The following is a 23,830-nucleotide window of genomic DNA, read 5'->3' as shown; positions in this document are numbered from 1 at the left end:
CTATGTATGTATGTTGAGGATACAGTCTGATACTATATGACATTGAGGGTATCTTCTCTGACTTAAGGGAGTTCTTGTTTGTATTATCAGAGACACTTGGTCAGAATCCTACTAATATTATAAGTGTGAAAGTTTGTGTGTTTGGATGTTTGGATGTTTGTGAGTTTGGATGTATGTCCCTCAATCACGCTAAAACGCCTGGACGGATTTGCATGCAATTTTCCAAAAACATAGTTTTCCCTTTAGGATTGAGTCACAGGCTACTTTTGGTGCCACTAAACAACATGGCTTCCTTGCAGGAGACTCACAAAAGCAGGACTCCTAGCCCCAGCTATAGACTCACACACTGCCTGGCATTTCCTGCCTCAACCTGCCTGCCCACTCCTTACTGTCACCTCAGGAGTAGCCCTCGCTCTACTCACATTTACATATAGATTTCCATTATATAACAGATCACATTGTCTGTATCACTACATACACAATATAACACATCACATTGTCTGTATTACTACATACACAATATAACACATCACATTGTCTGTATCACTACATACACAATATAACACATCACATTCACATTGTCTGTATCACTACATACACAATATAACACATCAGCTATAGACTCACACACACTGCCTGGCATTTCCTGCCTCAACCTGCCTGCACACTTCTTACTGTCACCTAAGGAGTAGCCCTCACTCTACTCACTCACATAACAATATAACACATCACATTGTCTGTATCACTACATACACAATATAACACATCACATTGTCTGTATCACTACATACACAATATAACACATCACATTGTCTGTATCACTACATACACAATATAACACATCACATTGTGTGTATCACTACAGACACAATATAACACATCACATTGTGTGTATCACTACAGACACAATATAACACATCACATTGTGTGTATCACTACATACACAATATAACACATCACGTGTGTATCACTACATACACAATATAACATCACATTGTGTGTATCACTACATACACAATATAACACATCACATTGTCTGTATCACTACATACACAATATAACACATCACATTGTGTGTATCACTACATACACAATATAACACATCACATTGTCTGTATCACTACATACACAATATAACACATCACATTGTCTGTATCACTACATACACAATATAACACATCACATTGTCTGTATCACTACATACACAATATAACACATCACATTGTCTGTATCACTACATACACAATATAATACATCACATTGTCTGTATCACTACATACACAATATAACACATCACATTGTGTGTATCACTACATACACAATATAACACATCACATTGTGTGTATCACTACATACACAATATAACACATCACATTGTGTGTATCACTACATACACAATATAACACATCACATTGTCTGCATCACTACATACACAATATAACATCACATTGTGTGTATCACTACATACACAATATAACACATCACATTGTGTGTATCACTACATGCACAATATAACACATCACATTGTCTGTATCACTACATACACAATATAACACATCACATTGTGTGTATCACTACATACACAATATAACACATCACATTGTGTGTATCACTACATACACAATATAACACATCACATTGTGTGTATCACTACATACACAATATAACACATCACATTGTGTGTATCACTACATACACAATATAACATCACATTGTCTGCATCACTACACACACAATATAACATCACATTGTCTGCATCACTACATACACAATATAACATCACATTGTGTGTATCACTACATACACAATATAACACATCACATTGTGTGTATCACTACATACACAATATAACACATCACATTGTGTGTATCACTACATACACAATATAACACATCACATTGTGTGTATCACTACATACACAATATAACATCACATTGTCTGCATCACTACACACACAATATAACATCACATTGTGTGTATCACTACATACACAATATAACATCACATTGTCTGCATCACTACACACACAATATAACATCACATTGTCTGCATCACTACATACACAATATAACATCACATTGTGTGTATCACTACATACACAATATAACACATCACATTGTGTGTATCACTACATACACAATATAACACATCACATTGTGTGTATCACTACATACACAATATAACACATCACATTGTGTGTATCACTACATACACAATATAACATCACATTGTCTGCATCACTACACACACAATATAACATCACATTGTGTGTATCACTACATACACAATATAACATCACATTGTCTGCATCACTACACACACAATATAACATCACATTGTCTGCATCACTACATACACAATATAACATCACATTGTGTGTATCACTACATACACAATATAACACATCACATTGTCTGTATCACTACATACACAATATAACACATCACATTTGCTATCCCACCAAACTTTTTAAAGCACTTTTACAGTTTCACACGTCTGTGTCCGCCCAAATTCTCAAATCACCGCAGGCGAAGTCGCGGGTAAAAGCTAGTATTTTTATAAAATAGGTGGTTGGACATTATCTTTCTTCATAGTCTACCACGAGACCCATGTCCAGAATCATTCCAGGGGTCTCTGGATAATCCTCACCTATTTTTATGTATATGACAAAAAAGCGGATGTCCGCGAATAAACTTTTTTTGTTTTGTTTCACTATGGCACATTTTTTAGTTGCATTATCTAATAAAAGTTATATTTTATTGCCCTGGAACCACCTACTCAGTGATTTGCTAAGAATTGGCAGTTTCCACCATCTTCAGTGACTGTGTATCTGTGTATTAACTTTCACTCCCTTGTAGTAAGCTGCCAAATGGCCCATGTTCTGTATTCTGCCCAGGAGTCCGCTGTGCTGTTGCTCTGAGCTTAGGAGTCAGAGGGATGCATCACAGCACAGATTACAGGCTGATTGTCGGGTTACTCCACAGGAGAGAAAGTGATTTCGGAGATTATTATAAATAATTATGGCTGTGTCTCTTCAGTTATCCACATATTATAGTACTTCAGGAAGGTTTTTGGAGAGCGTATATCTTTTAGAATGCATTTCTTGAAATCACCCATAAATAGAGGTTGCTCACTTGTTTCATATCTGACATAATGCTTATCTTGCAGGGGATAGAAGGAGGAAATATTCATGATATAAACACAGGTTTTAACAACAAGTTTATGAGAGTGTCTCCACTAGAGCTGTATATACTGTTTAGCCCCATTAGGGATTAGTTTACTAGCCAATTTACATGGCAGTGTTGCTGTTCCTGGGGACCTACCTCGAATAAACTTTGTTTTTAAAGTTCTGTTTAACCAAACACCCAGTCGCCATGATACTGCCTTGGGGGAACAAGCTGCACGGGTACTGTAATGTCTTAGAAAGTCTGAAATATTGTATTGCATCACCCGACACAACAAACAGGTTTTCCCTTGTGCTGACTGTTACACTCTTGAGAGCAGCACCTACTGGGGTAGATGGTATTTCTCATAACACTATTTTACCAGCTTTCAGAACAAGAACATTAAAGGGGTTGGCCACTCCCAGACCAATGTTAAGAGACAAATGTTATTCTTTTTACAATAAAAATATATACAATTTTCCAGTATACTTTCTGTATTAATTCCTCACAGTTTTCTAGATCTCTTCTTGCTGTCATTCATTCTGTTACTTCTAGTGGGTAAAAGTCAGACCATGGTCATGTGATTTATGGTCCATGGTCATGTGATGAGCACACAGGTATACAGCTCGTTACCAGGCAGATCTCTGATTACTATAACGAGCGGCACCTGTGTACTCATCACATGACCATGGACCATAAATCACATGACCATGGTCTGACTTTTACCCACTAGAAGTAACAGAATGAATGACAGCAAGCAGAGATCTAGAAAACTGTGAGGTATTGATACAGAGAGTATATTGGAAAATTATATATATTTTTATTGTACAATCCATAACATTTGTCTCTCTATATTTGTCTGAAAGTAGCCAACCCCTTTATACAGGATTAGTGACATATTAATGGAGACTAAAGACTATTTCTTTTCATTTTTAACCTAACGTGAAATGTTTTTGATTGTTTCCTTTCATGATGTCGTCACAGAGACCATACACTGTGTTATAGCGTGATGAGATGATGTCAAAGACAGGAAACAAAATCTTAGACTGATGACATCACATTAGTGATCATAGTATTAATCATAGGGTCTAGACATTACATCAGAGACCATAATCTAGGTTTTTGAGTGATGACATCAAAACAGAGACTTTAATCTACATATTAGAGTGATGACCTAATTTCAGAGACTGTAATGTTCTCCATCAGAGACCAAAATGTTCATCCTCAGAGACTGTAATCTACATCCTAAAGTGAAAACATCACATCAAACACTATAATCTACATCATAAAAGACTATAATTTGTGTCCTGGATTGATGACATTGCATCAGAGACTATACTCCACATCCTCGAGTGATGGCATCCCGTCAGAAATTGTGATATGCCTCCTAGAAAGACAGTTTCACATTAGAGACTATAATTTATCTCCTGGAGTTATAACATCACATCACAGACTAGAAAGTACATCTTGGTGTCAAAGATATCACATCACAGGCTGTGATCTGTGTCCTTGAGTTATGACATCATATCAGAGATTGCTATCCTTTGTAAGTCTTGGAATGATGATATCACATCAGAATCTGTAATGAAGAATGATGCCATCACATCATAGATTGTTATATACACCCTGGAGTGATGACATTCCAGAAGGGGCATTCGTCACTTTTATACAAAACTTATGGTTATCAGGCACTGTTAGCTCTATTGAGCGCTGCGTCAGTGGAGTGTCACTAGTTAGTCTGTCAATCTGATTGACATTGTTATATTGCACTACTGTTCTTTCATTATAAAATAAACTCTATGATATTAATGTGAGCTCCTTGCTTCCCTTATCTTTGTTAATGTAGGACTATGTTCATGAATTGATTTGTATCACTGAACGAGAAAAGTTTGTAGTCCCCATCAGAGCAATTGGAGCCCGTGCAATGCTGGACTTTCCAGACCAGTTAAGTTTCCAGGTCTGTCCTGTCAAGTACAACACCCAGAAGACACTCCTGGTGCGGAACATCGGGAATCGGGAAGCTCAATTTCAGCTCCAGACACAGAGGTAATGAAAAAGAGGCAATTATGCCCAAAGACTGTAATGTTTTGTGATATTCATATATTATGTGGACTGTACAGAAAAAGATAAAGTGGGAGTCCTGGTGATGAACTTGCTGGTATTGTGGTTGGAAACAAAAGTGATGTATTTAAATAATAACTTATTGTTCCAGGCCTTTCAGCGTGGAACCAGTAATTGGAACACTTGATGTAGGAAATAGTATGCAGGTCATCTTGGAGTTCCAGCCTTTGGAGGTTGGCGATCACAAACAAGAGTTATTGATCCATTATGACACAGGTAATTCATCCTGAGATTTTAATAACGAATATAAGACAATGAATCCACGTAATGGAACATGAGATCTGGAGGACGTGAGTAGATCTAGTATAGGAAAATGAGTCCATGTAAAGTGATGTTGGCGATGTGAAGGACAGAGTCCATGTAATGTGACATGGGAGAGCTGGAAGAGATGTGTAGATGTAGAACTACAAGTACTTGTAGAGTGACGTGAGAGATCTGGACGACACGTGTAAATGTTGTGTAGGACAATGATTCCATGTAATGTGACATGGAAGATGTGGAGGACACATGTAGGACAATGAGCTGGGACGGTCTCTCATGTTACGGCTTGTGGTATCGGTGACCCAGCTTGTTTTCCGTTTGACAATGACCTTTATCAGTGTTAACATCAAGCTGTCGGCTTGTTAGGATAAATGAACAGTATCTAGTTACTGAGACAGTGCCAGATCTCAGCATGGAGGAAGATGGTACAAACTTAAGATCTCCATTGTGATGTGTGCACATGTGGTGACTATATTATATATATAGAACACACAAGTATAGACACTCAGAGCAGAACTCACAGAGTAACATGTAGAGACTGTGCTTTATATGTAAAAACACATATAACCCCCCCCATAGTAGCAGGGCCCGCACAGTCACACAGGTCTTATTCATGATCCATCTAGGTTTTTTGTTGTTCCTCAGGTGAAGATGTGCGCATTAGCCTGTATGGAGCTGCAGCTGACATGAATTTGCGACTAGACAAAAATTCACTGACCATTGAGAAGACCTTCCTGTCTTTAGTCAGCCAAAGGACAGTCACCATTCACAATCGCAGTGATATTGTTGCGCATTTCCAGTGGAAAGAATTTTCTTCTCGGCAGGAGGAGGAGCAACAGAAGCAGAGGTAATGTTCCACCAGCAGCAGAGAGTGCTATACCGGTAGTAGTGTATTACACAGGCATACCCTGTGCTGACACACTGGTACACCCTTTGATGACATGCAAGTAGATTATGAAACACACTGTGCTGACACTGACTGCATTTGCAGACATGTATATGCACATATTTCTACCTGAGTAGACTCTTAGTAGTCATCTTCTTGGTTTGTGCACCTCTAAAAATGGTCATCTGTGACATGTATGTAATGTGTGAATTTTCCCTGGGCACAGTATGACGCTTTATCATCATAGTGGCATCTGGACAGGGAGACATTGCACCTTAAAAACATGCATTACGCAGAAAAATGGATTCCTAAACAGACAAAAGGGGCTATGACAAGCATTCAATCACCAGTATGTGGGGCTAATCACAGTAACAGGGCTGGAACACACCGCACACATATTAATCCTTAGCTGTCTGGCATGACAGGGGTTAATCTCTCTGTTTGCGGTTTGTCATGTGGTCAGTGGCACTGCCAGTCTGCAGAAGTACATGTCTGTTTGAATTATATAAGATGACAACACGCCACTGAGTACATGAGAGTAAAAGTAATAACGAGACGCTGGCGTATTCTGCGTGTCTGTACTAGGTAATCGGAAGTGGCAATTCTGCACTAATTGCTCTTGTGCCCGTTTAATATTTAACAGAAGGATCCTGCGCTGCTGATGGAGTCACACAGAATTGTCTACAGAGTTCTGCCTCATTAACAGGACAAATAATAAATGTTACCAAATCCTCCATGAAGTGTTAGGGTTAAAGCCGATTCTACAACTGGGCCAGTGTTTGCCCCCGAGGGCCACAGCTGAGAGATTTCTCCACTTTCCTCAATTTTTAATGACATTAACCAGAGATGAATGATCTTGTGCTGAAGAAAGCACTTTAACTAAGAGCAAAGTCAGTGGCCGTGTCCTCACGTAGCCAGAATGACTCTGTCGCGCCAGTGAATTTTCTTATTCACTGACAGCAAGCAGGGAATCTTCAACATGGCTAGAAAGGTAAACACAAAAATAATGGATTTACCAAAGGTTTCATGCTAGAGTTAACATGGAAAAGATGCTAAATTTGACACAGGCCTTGTTTGCTCAAAAATGTGTTAGTGCAATTCCCTCTAAAGTCTATTACACCATGTCCTAGATTATTATGCAAATTATATTTTTATCAGATTTTCCTAAATGATCGATGCAAATGACAGTCAGTATAATGTTCAAATCTTCAGCTGTCAGAGTATAAATTAAATTTTATCGGACAAACCTACCAGTGATAACATTTTTATCCACAAATTATTATGCACAACAGAGTTTCTAGACATTTTATAGGTTGTAAAGAACTAAAAATGGTCATTTGTTGAATCTGCAGCATTAAGAAGTCCCATCTTTTGAAATCAGTGACGTAGCCAGTGGTCCTGGGTCCACTGACTTGGTGGGGCCCATCCGAAGTCGCTATAAACACATGCAATTTTTTCAACTGTATCAGTGTCTGAAGGACACCGATACAGTTGAAATGCACGGTAGAGCAGGAATTGTTTGGCTTCCTGCTCTGCCATTCTGTAAACCTCAAGTCACTACAGGCTTGCTGGCTTACAAGGCAGCTGAATCACAAACAAGACATCTGCGCCAAGCACTGCGCAGTGACATCATAGCATTGCAGCTCCTGTGCGGAGATGCAGACACAGAAGAGAGAAGAGACGGTGACAGAGGTGGCTTTGGTGCAACAAGGAATCACAGGAAGGTGAGTATATCTTTTATTTATTTGATTTTTGGGAGCAGTTCGTATATGTAGCATAAAGGGCATGTTAAGGGGCATTAATACTGTAGACGGGAAATCAGTTATAAAAGGGCATAGAGAATATAAGGGTCATTATTTATAAAAGGGGTCATTGGGGACATGAATATAAGAGCATGAGAGGGCTTTATGATCTTAATTTAGAATTTGGGTATTGCCTGGGCTTGTATTGTCCATTTCTTTTTACTTTCTCTTGTGTTTTTCCCTTTTTTTATATCCTTCTTTTCATGTAGCCATTTGGACTTTAACCTAGATCTATTCTTTAGGGACAGTTGACACCAGTCTCTTCAAGTGTCTGGCTTTTGTATCATTTCCAATCTGTGTTGTATTGGGCGGACCTCATCTATTTGGGCCCTACGAGGCCTCCTATTTTTGATTTCTCATGTCCTTTCTTTGATCCTTTAATAAAGTTTTGTTGATTCAAAAAATTCATCACATTTTTTTTTCCCATAGTTTTTCATTGCATTTTTGCTGCGTTTTCCTCTGCAGACCCTTTGTACCTTTTATACGTGTACGGAAAACGCCAGCTTTTCCACACATATAGTTGCTATGCTGCGATTTTCAAAAACGATGTTTTTTTTCTGCAATGTGTGGATGGGAATAGTCAGAATCCCATCCACTTTGCAGGTACTGTAAAACGTACCATTTCTACAGCCAAAACGGTGTGTTTTTGGAATGTGAGGTCCTGGTCTGAAGTAGGTTTCTGTTAATCGGGCTCAACTTGCTCGACTATCACGGGTATTTGAGATTGATTTCACTAATCCAAAGAGCCCAGAGACATGATACCGTCCATGAGCTTAATTGAAAAACTAATTGTTATGATACTTAAATCCAATTTGCATAATAATTTGGCACGTGGTATAGACCGTTGCAGTGATCTATTTTCACTTACTTCAATGGCTGTGTCCTATCCCTATCAAGGAATTTTGTGATGAAGATTTAGTTGAAAAGATATACTCTGGGTTCTGATGTTTGTTGTAAGAGTGGACAGCAAGACCATTTGGGGGCCGTTCACACGGAGTAAACGCGAGCAGATTATGGCAAAATACAGGTGTAAAAAATGGCATTGAAGTCAATGGGAGTCTGATTTTTACACGTGTATTTTGCCATAATCAGCTTGCGTTTACTCCGTGTGAACGGCCCCTTGTTCTGTTTTTGTTTGGTATTGATTGTGGATGCCATGTCAAGAAATGAATGGCACTGTGTTGCTCACTCTTTTTGTCCAGTAAAGGCAGGGCCGGTATAGGCAGGTATAGGTAGGTGTTTATTAATTGACGCAGATGTGATTTTATATTATTGTTTTTTTTTTTTTTCAGATATAAGTAATTCAAAATTTTGCAGCCTTTTAAAGATTTTTTTTTAATAGATTCTTTATTTATAGCAAAAATTCCAATAGACAAACAATACAAATAGAGAAACAAGCCCAAAACATCAAAGACCAGTAAACATAACAAACAATTGAGAACAGCAGCAACATAAGACAGCACGGCAGGTGAGCCAACTCACAATGACAATGGCCAAGCTGGCAAAATGGAAAAGAAAAGAGAAGAAAGAAAAGGAGAAACAGGGGAAGGAAGCAAGCGAGAGTGGAGAAAGGGGAAGAGAAAACAAAAAAAAGAAGGGGGAGAAAAAGTAGGCAACCCCAACAACCCCTCCATGATCGCTAGTTCTACTGACCAGAATTCAACTCACTAGGTTAATATTGGTCTGAGTATCCTGGAAGAGAATCCACGGTGTCCTGACCTCCACAAAAGACTCCTGTGCATCTCCATGAGACACAATGAGATCTTCCATGCCTTGGATATCCTCCACCTTGCAAATCCAGTGTAGTATGGAGGGTGGATTGGGTGACTTCCAGAGTGTCAGAATACACACTCTGGCACATTAACCATGGGAGGAGGACTTGCAATAGATGTGGAGGGGTTAGTCCCAGAGGTGGAGCAGGACGAAGGCCGACATGTAAGGGGGGTAACTTGGAATACCTGACAGATCACCCTATGAACACTGTCCCAAAAATTCCTCAGTCCAGCACACTCCCAAAAGATATGCAGTAGCGTCCCCTCCTCCATTCCATATTACAGATTTTCTTTAACCATTCAAGTGGTGACAGTCTGTTGTCTTGATCAGAAACTTTCTATGGTCCTGCACTTTTGATAAACACAGCCATGATTCCCTTATTGTGGCAGGGATAACTTCTTGTGTATGTAGTGGTCCTGCCTTATAACCTGTCATTGTCCCCATTGAAGTAGGTGGGTCCATTTTAAACAGCCATCAAAATGGAAATAAATCCAGTTAACTTGCCCGTTTTCTCACAACTAAGAAATAGACACAGTCATGTGAATATATCCTATGACTGGGCGTGTTGGGATGTGCGATTCTGTAACAATGTGTGATGTGGATTCATGCAATGGTCTTCTGCTTCTGTACAGTGCTATCAATGTACAGTAATCTGTAGTGATATAATAAAGCTCAGCATTACCTTTGAAGTCCAGCTCCTGTTATATATCATTAATATTTTATGTATTCATTTTGTTCCGTTAAGGCCTGGTTCACATCTGTGTTCGGTATTCAATTCGGCGAGTCCACTTGGGGACCTGCTTTTGGATGCCGTCAACAAGTTGCTGCTGTCAGAGTTTTCACATCTCATTTTCTGATCTTCAGGTTCTGCTCTGATCTGCTCATTGAGGAAGAAGAGGAAACAGACCGCTTTTTGGATGAATGTAAAGCAGATCCCAGTCTTCGTGAACGCCTCTCGCTTCTCAGCCGCACCTTTCACAACCGGCGAAGAGAAGCAGAGAGTGACACCATGTTATTTACAGATACAGTGTTTCAAATAGAGCCCGTGGTGAGTGTGTGCAAAGTTATTTCTTTTATGTTACCCAGTAGGAATTTCACAATGGCTCAGCAATCTGTGATAACAGCCGGAGGCCGCAAAGCCATGATGTCCATTCATGCCAGCACTGGATCACTTTCATCATCACTGCATAGACAACTATCACTGATTATAAAGAAATATTAACAGTTCCTCCAATACCAATATATCACAACTAAAGCCTGTGTTAAGACATATGTTTGATTATAGGTAACCATCCAAGGAAATGAATACCAGGACTTTACAGTACTAATATCATTCAAAATATAAAGGTCAGAAAAATACCTAAAAGCTCCTCAGTAATTATCAGTGAGTGTCTAAAAAATTATTTAACAGACAGCACGGTACCAAATACTATCTGTGGACAACTCACAAGGTAATACATAGATCGCACATCAAGGAAGCAAAGCCATAACCTTAAGCCAATTTCGAAACCAACACTATTCATATTTTGTTTGGCCCATCATTTGTTTCCCCAAGCTCATTGGTCCGTAATGGATTATGGTTTTGCATGTTGGATGTGTCATTTATCTATTATCTTGTGAGTTGTTACAGATAGTATTTGCTACCATACTTTCTGTTGAATATTGTTTTACACTATCACTAGTAATTATTGTGGGAGTTTTAGGTATTTTTCTGATCTTTGTTTTTTGATGCTGCGTTCACACTAGCATTACATCTACATTCTTTGGGTCAGTCAGCAGTTACACACAGAGCATGAAAGAAACCGTTGATTGTAATGGAGTCCATCGGGGGTGTCTGTCTTTTATAAAACTGAAAATGGCAGAGGAAAAGTCCTCTGTTCAGAACTTTTTCCTTCACCAATTTTCGTTGGAGGCTCCAGTGCAGCTGTGAACATAGCCTGAGTGACATTCGTAAGGTTCAGGTATTTATTTTTATGGATGGTTATTTTAGTGTGCATATGATATAAATGATATCTTAATACGGTCAGCAGATGTTTTGTATCACTGCATAGACAGTATATAGCTCCACTTAATCCATGCAATGATCTTTGCCAATGTTGTTGTTCTATGACCACTATGAAGTGACTTTGGAGTCTGATACATAATGGGGCACATTTATCAATGCTGTAAAACTTTGCACTGTTTTAAACTACTAATCCATTTAATAGTTGTAGACATATTTATAAATATGTTGTATGGACCTTCATAAATATGGAGTGTTTCTAGAAGCTCCAAAATGCTGACTCCCCATGAAATAATTATTTGGCGCAAAAATGGAGATAAATATTTAGAAGTCCACCACTATCTCCTTGGTCTTCTTAGCATTAATCCTAAGGTGGTCCCGCTGGCACCAATCCACAGAATTCTGGTCCAGTTCTCTGTACTCCCTGTCATCTTCGTCTGTGATGAGGCCTACTTTTGCAGAGTCATCTGAATACTTCTTTAAGTAGCAGCTAGATGAGTTGCACCTAAAAATCTGCAGTATAAAACTTATTTGCTTATACTTTTTTAGCAGACCATGTATGTTCTGTATGACTGCAGTCTACTTAAATGCAATAGCCTTAAAGGGAGTCTGCAGTAAATAAATTACAAACCTAATCCCAGCACCTTGTAAAGATGATGCTGCACTTTCCAAATATGTCTCTGTTATTCAACTTTTGAGATCCATTGTCATGTAAGTCGTTTTACTTATGTGCAAATGAGGGGAAAGTTCTTTGCCCAGGAATCTAGCCCTGTGACCAAAGCCTAGACAAGTTAAGGCCCACTCCTAAATATGTATAAATGGCGATTTACATAAAAATGGGTGTCTGAAACTAGAAAAGTAAGATCACCTCTACAAGGTATTGTGATTACGCTTACAACTTACTGCTGATAGACTCCCTTTAAAGAGACACAGTCCCCTTTCTGACCCTTTTCTGCAGAGTAACGCAACTGGATCATTTTAGGTTCTGACTGTTGCCAGTTACTGCCCGACATCTGTAATGTGATGAATTGAAACCCAAAGTTTAGTAGAAAGTTGTTTGCCTTTTCAGTGAATGAGCGTTGTTTAGAGATGATCATTTTCCTGTGTTTAATGTAATTTTTTTGTATCTCTTCTGATAGCAGGGGGATGTCTGGCCTAACTCTTCTGTGCAAGTTACTGTTCTCTTCAAACCCCAGGCTGCTAAGGTATACCAGCGGACTGTCTACTGTGATATTACAGGTAACTACTCTGGTACTGCAACCCCTGCTCCTTCAAAATATAACATTGGTTAGCTCTAGACAGCTCAGTCCATGTCTCTCTTGCAGGTCGAGAAACAAGACTGCCCCTGAGGATTCGAGGAGAGGGTCTGGGGCCCAAACTCTGCTTCACCTTTGATGAATTGGACATTGGGAAAGTGTTTGTGGGCTCTACACACAACTATGAGGTCAGTGCTTTTTTATCCTGACTGCAGCTTCCTAAGGGTAGTCTCAGATGTGACTACTGTTTTGTGGTGCAGATTGTGCTCTACAAATACATGACAAGTACAACTGGATTGGGTTTTAAAAATGTTGTTTTCACATTTTCAGCATTCAGAATGCTGTAATATGTGTAGAAGATAACTTAGGAGCATGTGTCACACTAGTGATAATATAAGGAGTTGTTACCTGATCCCCTGCTGTTGGGGTCACCTGTCCTGGTGCATCTTCTCAACTATTCCTGGGGTCTTCCCCCTGTTCACTGGGGCTTTTTCTCCTCTTTTTATATCCACTTGGCTTTTTTCCTAACTCCTTCTCTGTGTGGTCTATTTGAGCTCCACATATCCAGAATCAATGGCTGTGTAAATGAGATCTTCCAACATATGTATGACTTCAGTTAGTAAAGTAACTGGATTTTGCTCAGATGAAAACTTTATGGTAAAATCTATGACAATGACAGCATTTGATATGCCAGTCGTAATCTATTGTCTGCTGGTGTCAGATGTGCCATATGCCTCTTAATTCTGCTGTACCTCATGTAGTCCATAAAGTGAAAGATGCACTAGATTTCAGTTATAATTTGTGACATTTTTCTGTAGCACATTCTGCCCACCTACTGCCCCCCATTGCTCACTTTTTGAGGAAACCAGGTGAAAACTCACACTTTTTGCACCAGTTCTGCATGTGTCAAAACATTTAACTTTTTACTTTCAGAAAACTGGATCAATGGCTTTCATAAATTACTCTCCTGTATGTTCTATCAGATATAAATCAGACATCTTCAAGGATAAACCCCATTAATGGCTTCATCTTTTGTCTTTTCTCTTAAAAGGTCATCCTGGCAAACCAAGGTGCTATTGATGGGCTCTTTACCCTTGTGCCTCACACCTCAGTCTTGGCGTCCAGCTTTTCTTTCACACCCAGTGAAGGGATCATCCTACCGGATGGACACCAGGCCATTCAGATCTCTCTCTGCTGCAGCATATTGGGAGAATTCAAGGAGGATTTCCACTTCGTTGTAGATGGAGCTTCTGATGATGTTACATTAACAGTGAGGTAAATACCAAAATTAGGGACTTTAAGGTGCCAGATGGTCATATGGGCAGTCAGATAGGGTCCCCAGCAAGATAATGTGAATAGTCACATAAAGACCCTGGCAAGTTCATGTGAACTGTCAGATAGTGACTCCTGGTAAGGTAGTGTGGACAGGCCCTTGATAACTATGTGCACAGACAGGTAAGAACCCCAGAGGATGTGAATTAATGAAATGTCCATCTCTTATGTTTAGTTTACCCAATGTGATGTTGGTCTGCAGTGAATTATGGTACTGTCACATACTGTATCACTGACTATATCATGTGGTGGTTGCTGTTTACAGAGGCTGCATCATTGGACCCACCTTCCATTTCAGTGTTCCAGGCTTAAACTTTGGGGATGTGTCTTTTGGTGAGTGCTGTTTCAACATTTGCAAACAGATAGACACACAGGCCTTTTCATTAAATGATGTTTATTTTCTAGGATTTCCACAAACTCTTTTGTGTTCTCTCAATAACACATCTCTGGTTCCCATGAGCTTCAGTCTAAGGATCCCTGGAGATGGCAGTGGTGACCCAAGTGTCAGTAGTCACACGCATATCGTAGAAGACAGGGCTGCATCCTGGAGAAGACAACAGAATGTAGGCTGGAGACCTCGTGAATTCACTGTTACTCCCTCCAAAGGAACCATCCGCTCCCAAGGACTCCTGGATATAGAGGTAGAGTACAGGAGATGCAAGGGAAACCATGTGCCCACCGAATGCCCACCAGAAAAAAAGAATATGCCAATGACATGATTGACATGCTTCCTTCTGATGCTCTGCAGGCTTCTCTGATGCAGAAGCTGTTTTTCATAGACATGCTGCTGTGGCATTGAGGCGAACAAAATGTGAAGTTTACAGGTTTGTATTTACAGTCTGCAACCCAGAGTAAATTCATCAAGCTTTTTACAGTCTCCTATACATGTACACAGAAATGGGCAGACGTTTCCAGTGAAGGAGATTACAGACTCACTGCCCATCTTCTCTGGCCCGTATAATAGTGTGGAAAGAGCATAACACCATGCACTTCTATCTTCCTCCAGGAGGATATCCCATTGCTTTTTTATGGTGTTCAGTTGAAGGGTACTATTGAATACAGTATCACCTTTAAGTATTGTATACAAATTGCGACCAAACCAGGAAGGAGAATCTAGGCTACAAAAGTTTGGAATGGCCTGATAGCAGTCTGTGTCCTGGTGTCATCACTGCATGACTTTAATAATAGATGTTTGCAGAGCTGCTGTCTGAGCACCTGGGGAGGCACATGGTGGAGCGCATCGCTGACAGTGTCCCTGCAGAATATATGTGCAGACAGCTGCTCCCCCTACTACCTGTGCCTTTCCCTGTCATTACTTGCATTATGTATCTCTTCAGTCATGCCAAAGCCCCTGGCACTATGTGCTGTTATTGATTCAGGTGACCGTGTGTGTTCTTCATGATAAATTAATCATAGATTGCTGACAGATGGACACTGCTCTCTGCTGTCAGCAGTTTCCTACTTTGCCAAGATAAAACTGTGATTCAGGACTTTGCTTAACTTCAGGGATCCGTCCTACTTTGAGGGGAAAACAGTTTCCTGAACCAAATCCCCCTTGCCTTCACATTTTCTGATTTTTGTAATATAGCAACCCCAGAATAACGCATGCAGTCCCCGGCATTACACAAAGAAGGTGGGTTTTTTGTTTTCTTTCCCTTGTATAAAATATACAAGAACCTTGAATGTGAAGCACCCTAAAACATTATACTGGAACACCTTATTGGCCAGCAGCTCTTATCCCACATTTGTAAACTGCACTCTATCAAACACCTCAGCACCAGCTCAGTCTTAAGGCTTTATATTCCTACAGGTGACCCTGTGCTCCAACAGCTTGAAGACATATGAGCTGGCCTTAGTGGTGGATGTGGACGGTATAGGAGAGGAGGTTTTGGCTTTACCAATAACAGCCAGGTAAACTAGACATTAAGCTCATGTGTCATTAAAATTGTGCAACAGGTCTTTGTGCTGACACTATTTCATGTGACTCAGGTGTGAAGTGCCACCATTGTTTGTAGAGAACATTGCCATTACATACAACCGGTGCTTCCTGCAGTTCCCTTATGAACGCACTGTAACACTGCACAATCCCAGCAACCTCAAGGGGTATTACATCTTCTTGCCACAGGTATGTCATGGACCTACATTGTATACAGGGGGAGTATAAACACTGTCTACCAATAGGTATTTGGACACCTGTGGTAGAATAGAAAGACAACATTTGGTTGAACCCAGCAGATGTGCTACCTTATGGATAATATTGATCGACACAATACTCCTGGATGCCTGTTGAAACTCTTGGTGTACGTGAGCCATCGGTTGGGTTCGGTTTCTCTGGCCAGCACTCATCGGTCTCTATCTCCCAGTTTTGGGGATCTGCCAACTCAGAGCACAGTCCGACAATCACCATTCACCTTCCACTTTGTAATCACATAGGCCACTGTCGATTTTGGGTAATTCAGTTTGCTTGCTATGTCCCTTAAGGATCGACCATTTCTGTGGTACACCTCAATTACCCCTTTCTCGAAATCGGACAACTTTGCACTTCGTGGCATCTTGCATACGAATAATGCCAATGCACTAATGCCAATGCTGTTTCCTATTTAACGGCGGAAGGCGTGACGTACATTACGACCGTAGATATCTTCATTTGCATGGGTGTCCAAATACTTATTGGTAGACAGTGTATAAATGAGTAGGGAATAGAAACTTCAGTTGATATGTATATGGGGCTCAGCAACAAACTTTAATGGGTGAGTATATGCTTCCATTTTTTGCAGGAGTCAGATTCTTCCTCTAGAATCCTGTATAACAGCCCAAAGCCACGTGGAATAATTGAAGCTCATAGCAGTGTGGAAGTACCTATTGTACTGAGAGCCCAGAGGACTGGAGAGCTGTGTGTTACAACTCACATTGCTGTATATGGAAGTGTCCAGGCACCGCTGGTAAGGCTACCTGCTATAACTCTTATCAAGCACAACACTAGAGTATTACCATAATCCAGTCATGTTAAACATCATTACCATAGGCGAATCTGATATATTCAGTTCCTGGTATCCTCTTCCCATCCCTACATAAATAACTTTGGTGTAAGTAAGGGTAAGGAATTCTATAGTTTTACATTTTGACTGCTTTCTGGTTCCTATGTCTATTTCTGTGCATGCTATTGTTACTGTAAAAGTGACAGCTCTTGCCTCTGCTGCCTTCTGAAGCCCCTAACCAGTTAAGCAGTGAGAAACCTACCTGATGGGTCTGAAAATACAAGGCCTGGTGCAGAGAACAATAGTGAGCAACCCTCAAACATAGGCTTCCAGTACATGTTACTATGATAAAGCTTTTCTCTGGTTGTTGCTCTTATCATAAGTGATGTCTCCTTATCCTGTTTTTTTACCATTAAAAAAGAGAGTCCTAATAATCATGTACTAATTCCCCCTAATCCAATTTTAGAGGCTGGTGGTGTTCTCCTGCACAACATCAGTTAACTGTTAGGAGAAGAACATTTCTATTGCCACAAGCGCATGGATATTTGAGGTGGTGACCTCTAGCAGTGCTCCCTTGGCCTTTGCTATATGTAACTGTATTCTTATCGACTATAAAACAGTAATTCTGTAGGAAACCCTACAGGATAACTATATCATGGCCTGTTATCAAGTAGAATGGCTCTTCTGAATCATTTCCTTGTGACCCTTGTGTGTGTTTCTGGTGACCCCCAGTACAGATCAGGGTTACTGAAAATAGTTGTCACAAATCATTTAGTTGCAGAGAGACAGTTTGTCGTTACTTCTCTTTTTTCATTTATATATCCCATTCATATTGAGATGCTGTAGTATATTTTACACATCCATTTCTGTTCTATACAATGTTTTTCATAGGAAGTTCGTCTTTTGTGCACTGGAGAAGGGCCTGTCATCCATGTAGATCCAAGTGAGGTGAACTTTGGTGATGTCCCAGTTCTCACTGATGCTTCCAGAATGATCCGTCTTTGTAACCAGTCTGTGATCTCAGCTCCTTTCCAGGCCAGCATGGTGAGTGTATATTCAGGTCTAGGCAGATCCACAGGTCAGTGACCATCAGAGATTCCTACAGACAGGTCACATTTCACTTACTACAGGGCTTTGTATATCATTAATGGGATCATACCAGGTGATGATCTTGTTCTTACTGACTGGTGATAGATCCTGATAAGAGTTCTTCTCTACTCTGCAAGTTCCTATGGAGACTGATAAGTACTACCTGGCTATGATACAATGCACTACTATGATGAGTGCTAATTACCATCACAATAATGAATTGTCTTTAATTATAATCTCTAATTCACAATCATCTCCTCCCAGGTAACTCAACCCCCTTCTATTATAACCAAAAATGTCTTCTATCAGAAATTCAAATCTTATTATCTCCTAACTTGTATCTCAAATCCTCACCAACTCCCATCAGGTACTTCCATGTCTTCATCACCCCAGTCCTGTGCCTCCATGCCCTCATCAATCCCTATCCTATACCTGAAAACACATCACCCTCCATCATGCACCTCAAATCCTCATCACCCCTATGCAAATCTTTGTCATCCCACCATAATGTATATATGTCCACATCATCCCCATCCTGTACCTTAATTCCACATCACACCTCATCCTTTACCTCAAATTCACAACAATCCCTATCCTTTACATTAAATCCATATCGCCCTCCATCCTCTATCTCAGACTTACAGTACATCAACTGATAATGTTTACTCAAATTCCCCATCACTAACCTAACCTTCATGTCCTCTTTACCCCTCATCCAGTACCTAAAGTCCTCATTACTCTCTATCCTGTATATCAATCTTTTATACCTCTTGTCCTCAAACTCCATTCTCTGTGTTTTGCTATATCTTGTGCCCCTTTATTCAAGATTCTGTACCCCATTCCCCCCTCTATCAAGTACTGGACAGTGGTCAGCAGGACTGCTCCTCTATTCTTCTTATTTCATCCTTTTTTACTCCTCTTCTTTTCCAGGATCCTCTCCATTCCTCTCATGTTCTGTGTCTATTTTACACTGCTCTTCTTACAGATGCGGAAACGTTCACTGTGGCGAGTGGAGCCTAGCTGTGGCGAGGTTCCTCCAGAAGGGGAAATCTATTTAACACTTGTGGCCTATCTAGATGATACAGTGGCCTTTAAAGACACAGTCCAACTGGTTATTACTAACAGCAATACCTATCTGATCCCAGTGCACGCTACTGGCACAGGAACCACAATAGTAACTGACAGGCCATTTGCACCAGTGCTGAATCTTGGAGCCCATTTCAGGTAGAATATCTGCTGTCCATGTAATTTAGTGATGAACTGTCTTATGACAAAAGGTCTACCACATCTTGATCTTGAACGCGCTGTCTTTTACTATATGTCTATCCCATGTTTTACCTCTACATTTTTGAATCACACTAAAACAAATTGATAATGTCTCCCTCCATAGTTTGGGTGACACAACTGCTTGGGGTATTACTCTGGAGCTATTGAGCTCCTCCCATAACTTGCTTATCATTATGCCGCAGTAATAACATACTAGAAGTGGAAATATTAAGAACATGTAATGGGCATTACTGTAAACTGACCTTATATATCCCACATAGAAGGTATATGTCACTGTTACCACATTATGTAAGGCTGTATGTCCAAACTCCAAGTGCCATTACTTTATCCACACTTTACAAACAAATGTGTTTGGTATTTCATGCTGCTCACTAGCTGTCCTTGCCACATTATTATCCTCCGGAAACAATCTACACCTCTGCGCAGCATTGTCATTGCCTTAGAAATGGTGCCTACATAAACATGGTGTCTTTGGGTGTTCTGCCAGCTCTGATAAGATATGGAGATAAAGAATTCTTCTTAGAAGTGTCTGGTGTCAGTGGAAAGTTTGTGGAGAAATGAGTTTGGGGTGAGGGGAGATTATGGTGAAGAGCGACATTGGGTCAGTTTCCTAGTTTCGCCTCTAATTCTATTGTGTGGGGAGTTTCAATGACACCAGACTCTTTGTGTTGGAGCAAAGCTTTAGTAAATGGAGACAGATGCCGTTTAACCCAACCCTCACTGGTACTAGATACCACTGCAAGGCAGGAGGAGAGGTTGGCGGGCACAAGTGGCACAGCCACGGTTAATGGGACATATCACTGTGTGTCTCCTGCTGCTGTTCATTGTCATCGTCTTTGTTGTGCTCGCTGCAGAGCATAATAGTCAGCGATGGAAGATAACACCACAGTAACTTCATCTGAGCCCTGGCAGTAACTGAAGAAGACGAGGAGAATGTAACCCAAGAGCATTGTGACCCCGTTCGCTTTTCTGCAACACTGAGCAGATCATGGCTCACCCCCGAGACCCAAGTACTGCCCCCACCAAACGCCTATACTCCCATTTCATAGCTGATTTGACATGTAATGGATTTAGGAGACATCTCTCAGCACACATGGCTTCTTCTTCATTATTATTAGGTTGCTGTCTTAGTTGGGGACTGTAGTTTGCTCTTCCGCCTGTCAGCTTCCCACAATGTACTTCCTGCCTGCTCTTGTCAGAATGTCCTTTGCATTAGTTTCCCGCGGGTGGAGTATCACTTAGCGGCTACTTTATACTGAGCACTGGTGCCTGGTAGATGAGGAAGAAATTGTGGCATTTAGACCATTCCTTTAATTTTGCTTAATGTTAACTGAAGTAATATTCTCTCTCTGCAATAAATGTAATATTTCCATGCAGTGCTGGTCCTTGTCGCTATCATTTCACTATGACAAATCGTGGTCGTCGCACTCACCAGCTGTATTGGATGACTGAGGGATTCCCACAGTTCCGCAAACAACGGCAACTTCCTAACCTTAAACCTGGGGCCCATCAACCCGAACCCCAGGGCCCAGTGTTCAGACTCATCCCATCACGCATGGAGTTGAATCCTGGTCAGAGCATTGATGTTGTGTTAGAGGGATCCTCAGCCACACCAAAGGTGAGTATTAGTGATATCAAAGTGAAAGCAGCAGGACTGTTAGTAGTTTGGAGAATACAGGTATTACCTACATCCTTCCCCCATGTGTCTCCTATTATGTTGCAGCTGGTGAAGGAGTGTCTGCTAGGGCAAGCTATCATAGGGAAACAGTCCGGGAAGGAAAAAATTCTGAAAGTTGATGTCATCTGTGAATTTATTGCTCCTGTTCTTCACCTGTCCAAGCAATGCCTGCGCTTCTATGAGGAGAAGGTAATGGACCCCTTTTAGAAGCATAGCTTGTATGTGTGTTGCCATGTCTGGGCCTTGGCTTACCAATATTGAGTACTGCTTCTTTTGTGCCTTTACTAGCCACCGAAAGAAGAGCTCAAGAAGAAATATGAGTCTGTGACCATGAGAAATGTTTCCTCGCTGCCTATAACAATCCTCCTATCACTGAAATATCCATTCTTCCTGTGTGGCAGGGATACTTTCCTGGAGGTTTATGATCAGGTAGCATTGGTCACTGTATGTGCTGCTATCAGTATTAACCAATCTTAACCAGCCATCATCTGTCATTACTATTTCTCACCAGACATAACAAGTTTATTATCTTTATTATATTTTATTGTTGCTGTAGACTGGGTTTCATAGATTCTGAGCTAAGTGATCTCACCAGCACTACCCACAGCAGACACCTAGAAATCTCTATGTTTTGCAGAGTTAGACTCCTTCAGAGATTGGTAGAGCATTAGGACCCTTCAGTTAGTGGAAGTGTTGGATTGTAAAATATGTTGATATAATTTTTTTTGACACTTATTCCTTGTGTCTTAGACTTTATGTAATCAACAGTACATGAACAGAAATGGTTTTGGTGGATTTGCAGCCAATACCCTCAACAGTACACTGTCCTCTTTTCCCTCCAGAATTCCCTGCACCTTGGCACTGGTGAGGAAGTGGAGCTGATCATCATGTTTGACCCGACTTTTATTGATGATCTCCAAAGCCAAATATTGGAAGAGATTCTGTCCATCCGATATGCTGAACACCCTCATACAGATTACATTACCCTGCAGGCTGAAGTGCACTTCCCAAACCTTCACTTTCCGTATACTCAGATCCACTTTGGCTGCATTCTCAATGACACAGAGAGCACATGTGATCTGGAGGTGACCAATTGTAGCCCACTGCCTGTACAGTACCGTTGGTCTTTTGTGACGGAGGGTGAGATCAGGTGAGACATACCTCAGTGTAGGACACATTGCCAGGCCTCACTCCTGTACTCGGATCACTGGTGTTTCCACAAGATGAGCTAACTCTTAGTTGTATTTTCACTGTAATCTATAAAATGTTTAGTGATGTGTGCATTGTATTGCAGACTCAATGGGAGATTGCAGAGTTTAGTAGACAGCCCTCAAGATGCTTGTGGAATCTCTGTAAAAGGCTCAGATTCAGCTAACTGGTGGGGATTGCTTTATATAAGCTATTATCAACTCCATATGTTGCATCTCAGTCCATTATGTTAGGAATGGTCTCTAAAGCATTGTAATGACCTCTTCTAATCCACAGGCAAAATGAACCCTGCAAATCAGGAGTAGATGTCCTACTTACAGATACCTTAAGCCAATCATTAGGCTCCCAGACAAAGGTAAAGTCTGACCCGTTCACCACAATATACATTACTCTAGTGTCATTGTGTAGTGCCACATCACTGTTTTCTCCTCTATGATCTTAACATTAGTGATGGTTCCCTCTCTGCTCACCTGATTTTCTCTGTTTTCAGATTATGACCTCGGGCATTGGAGATGATGTAATGGTGGCAGAAGAACATGTCATTACGGGAGTAGAAGAGGTGAGCAGGATCCTGGAGTGCTTGCCCAGGATCTGAGAAAAGATTATGATTAACGTGTAAAGATCTCTCGCTTACATCACAAAGTAGACTGGACATGAGATGAAAACCCGGCGGTCAGTTTTCAAACTAATTCATTTGAATGGGTTTTCAAAGAGACCGCACGTGAGCGTCTTGTTCCTCTCTGCGGCGAAAGCATTTTTTTTTTAACCAGACACAAAGTCGGACATGCAGGACTTTGTGCCTGGTTAGAAAAAAATGGTTTCGCCTCGGAGAGGCACAAGACGCTCACGGGCGGTCACTTTGCAAATCCATTCAAGTGAATGGATTTGAAAACTGACCGCCGGGTTTTCGTCTCCTGTCCAGTTTCTCTTGGCTGAAGACGGAAACCTGGAAGCGGAGACCAGGAGCAGGTGTGAACCCACACTTACTGAGA

General features: G+C 40.7%; 1 protein-coding gene across 1 annotated transcript in view; it reads left to right on the top strand.

Annotated features, from left to right (window-relative positions):
- HYDIN (HYDIN axonemal central pair apparatus protein) overlaps nt 1-23,830 on the top strand; it is an 84,245-nt gene that overhangs the window by 13,192 nt on the left and 47,223 nt on the right. Inside the window, exons 6-26 of the mRNA XM_075282213.1 lie at nt 5,011-5,210; nt 5,377-5,501; nt 6,192-6,393; nt 10,872-11,055; nt 13,149-13,248; nt 13,335-13,453; nt 14,317-14,540; nt 14,863-14,930; nt 15,003-15,238; nt 16,408-16,508; nt 16,587-16,722; nt 17,375-17,539; nt 18,467-18,619; nt 19,650-19,888; nt 21,329-21,569; nt 21,675-21,818; nt 21,918-22,058; nt 22,472-22,779; nt 22,924-23,007; nt 23,115-23,193; nt 23,329-23,397. Of these exons, the coding sequence (XP_075138314.1) occupies nt 5,011-5,210; nt 5,377-5,501; nt 6,192-6,393; nt 10,872-11,055; nt 13,149-13,248; nt 13,335-13,453; nt 14,317-14,540; nt 14,863-14,930; nt 15,003-15,238; nt 16,408-16,508; nt 16,587-16,722; nt 17,375-17,539; nt 18,467-18,619; nt 19,650-19,888; nt 21,329-21,569; nt 21,675-21,818; nt 21,918-22,058; nt 22,472-22,779; nt 22,924-23,007; nt 23,115-23,193; nt 23,329-23,397 (3,318 nt within the window). The remainder of the gene's footprint in view (nt 1-5,010; nt 5,211-5,376; nt 5,502-6,191; nt 6,394-10,871; nt 11,056-13,148; nt 13,249-13,334; nt 13,454-14,316; nt 14,541-14,862; nt 14,931-15,002; nt 15,239-16,407; nt 16,509-16,586; nt 16,723-17,374; nt 17,540-18,466; nt 18,620-19,649; nt 19,889-21,328; nt 21,570-21,674; nt 21,819-21,917; nt 22,059-22,471; nt 22,780-22,923; nt 23,008-23,114; nt 23,194-23,328; nt 23,398-23,830) is intronic.

Source organism: Leptodactylus fuscus, chromosome 7, assembly GCF_031893055.1.
Source record: "Leptodactylus fuscus isolate aLepFus1 chromosome 7, aLepFus1.hap2, whole genome shotgun sequence".
NCBI classification, from domain to species: Eukaryota; Metazoa; Chordata; class Amphibia; order Anura; family Leptodactylidae; genus Leptodactylus; species Leptodactylus fuscus.
The sequence above is the reverse complement of the archived record's forward strand: the minus strand, read 5'-3'. Positions and strand labels throughout refer to the sequence as shown.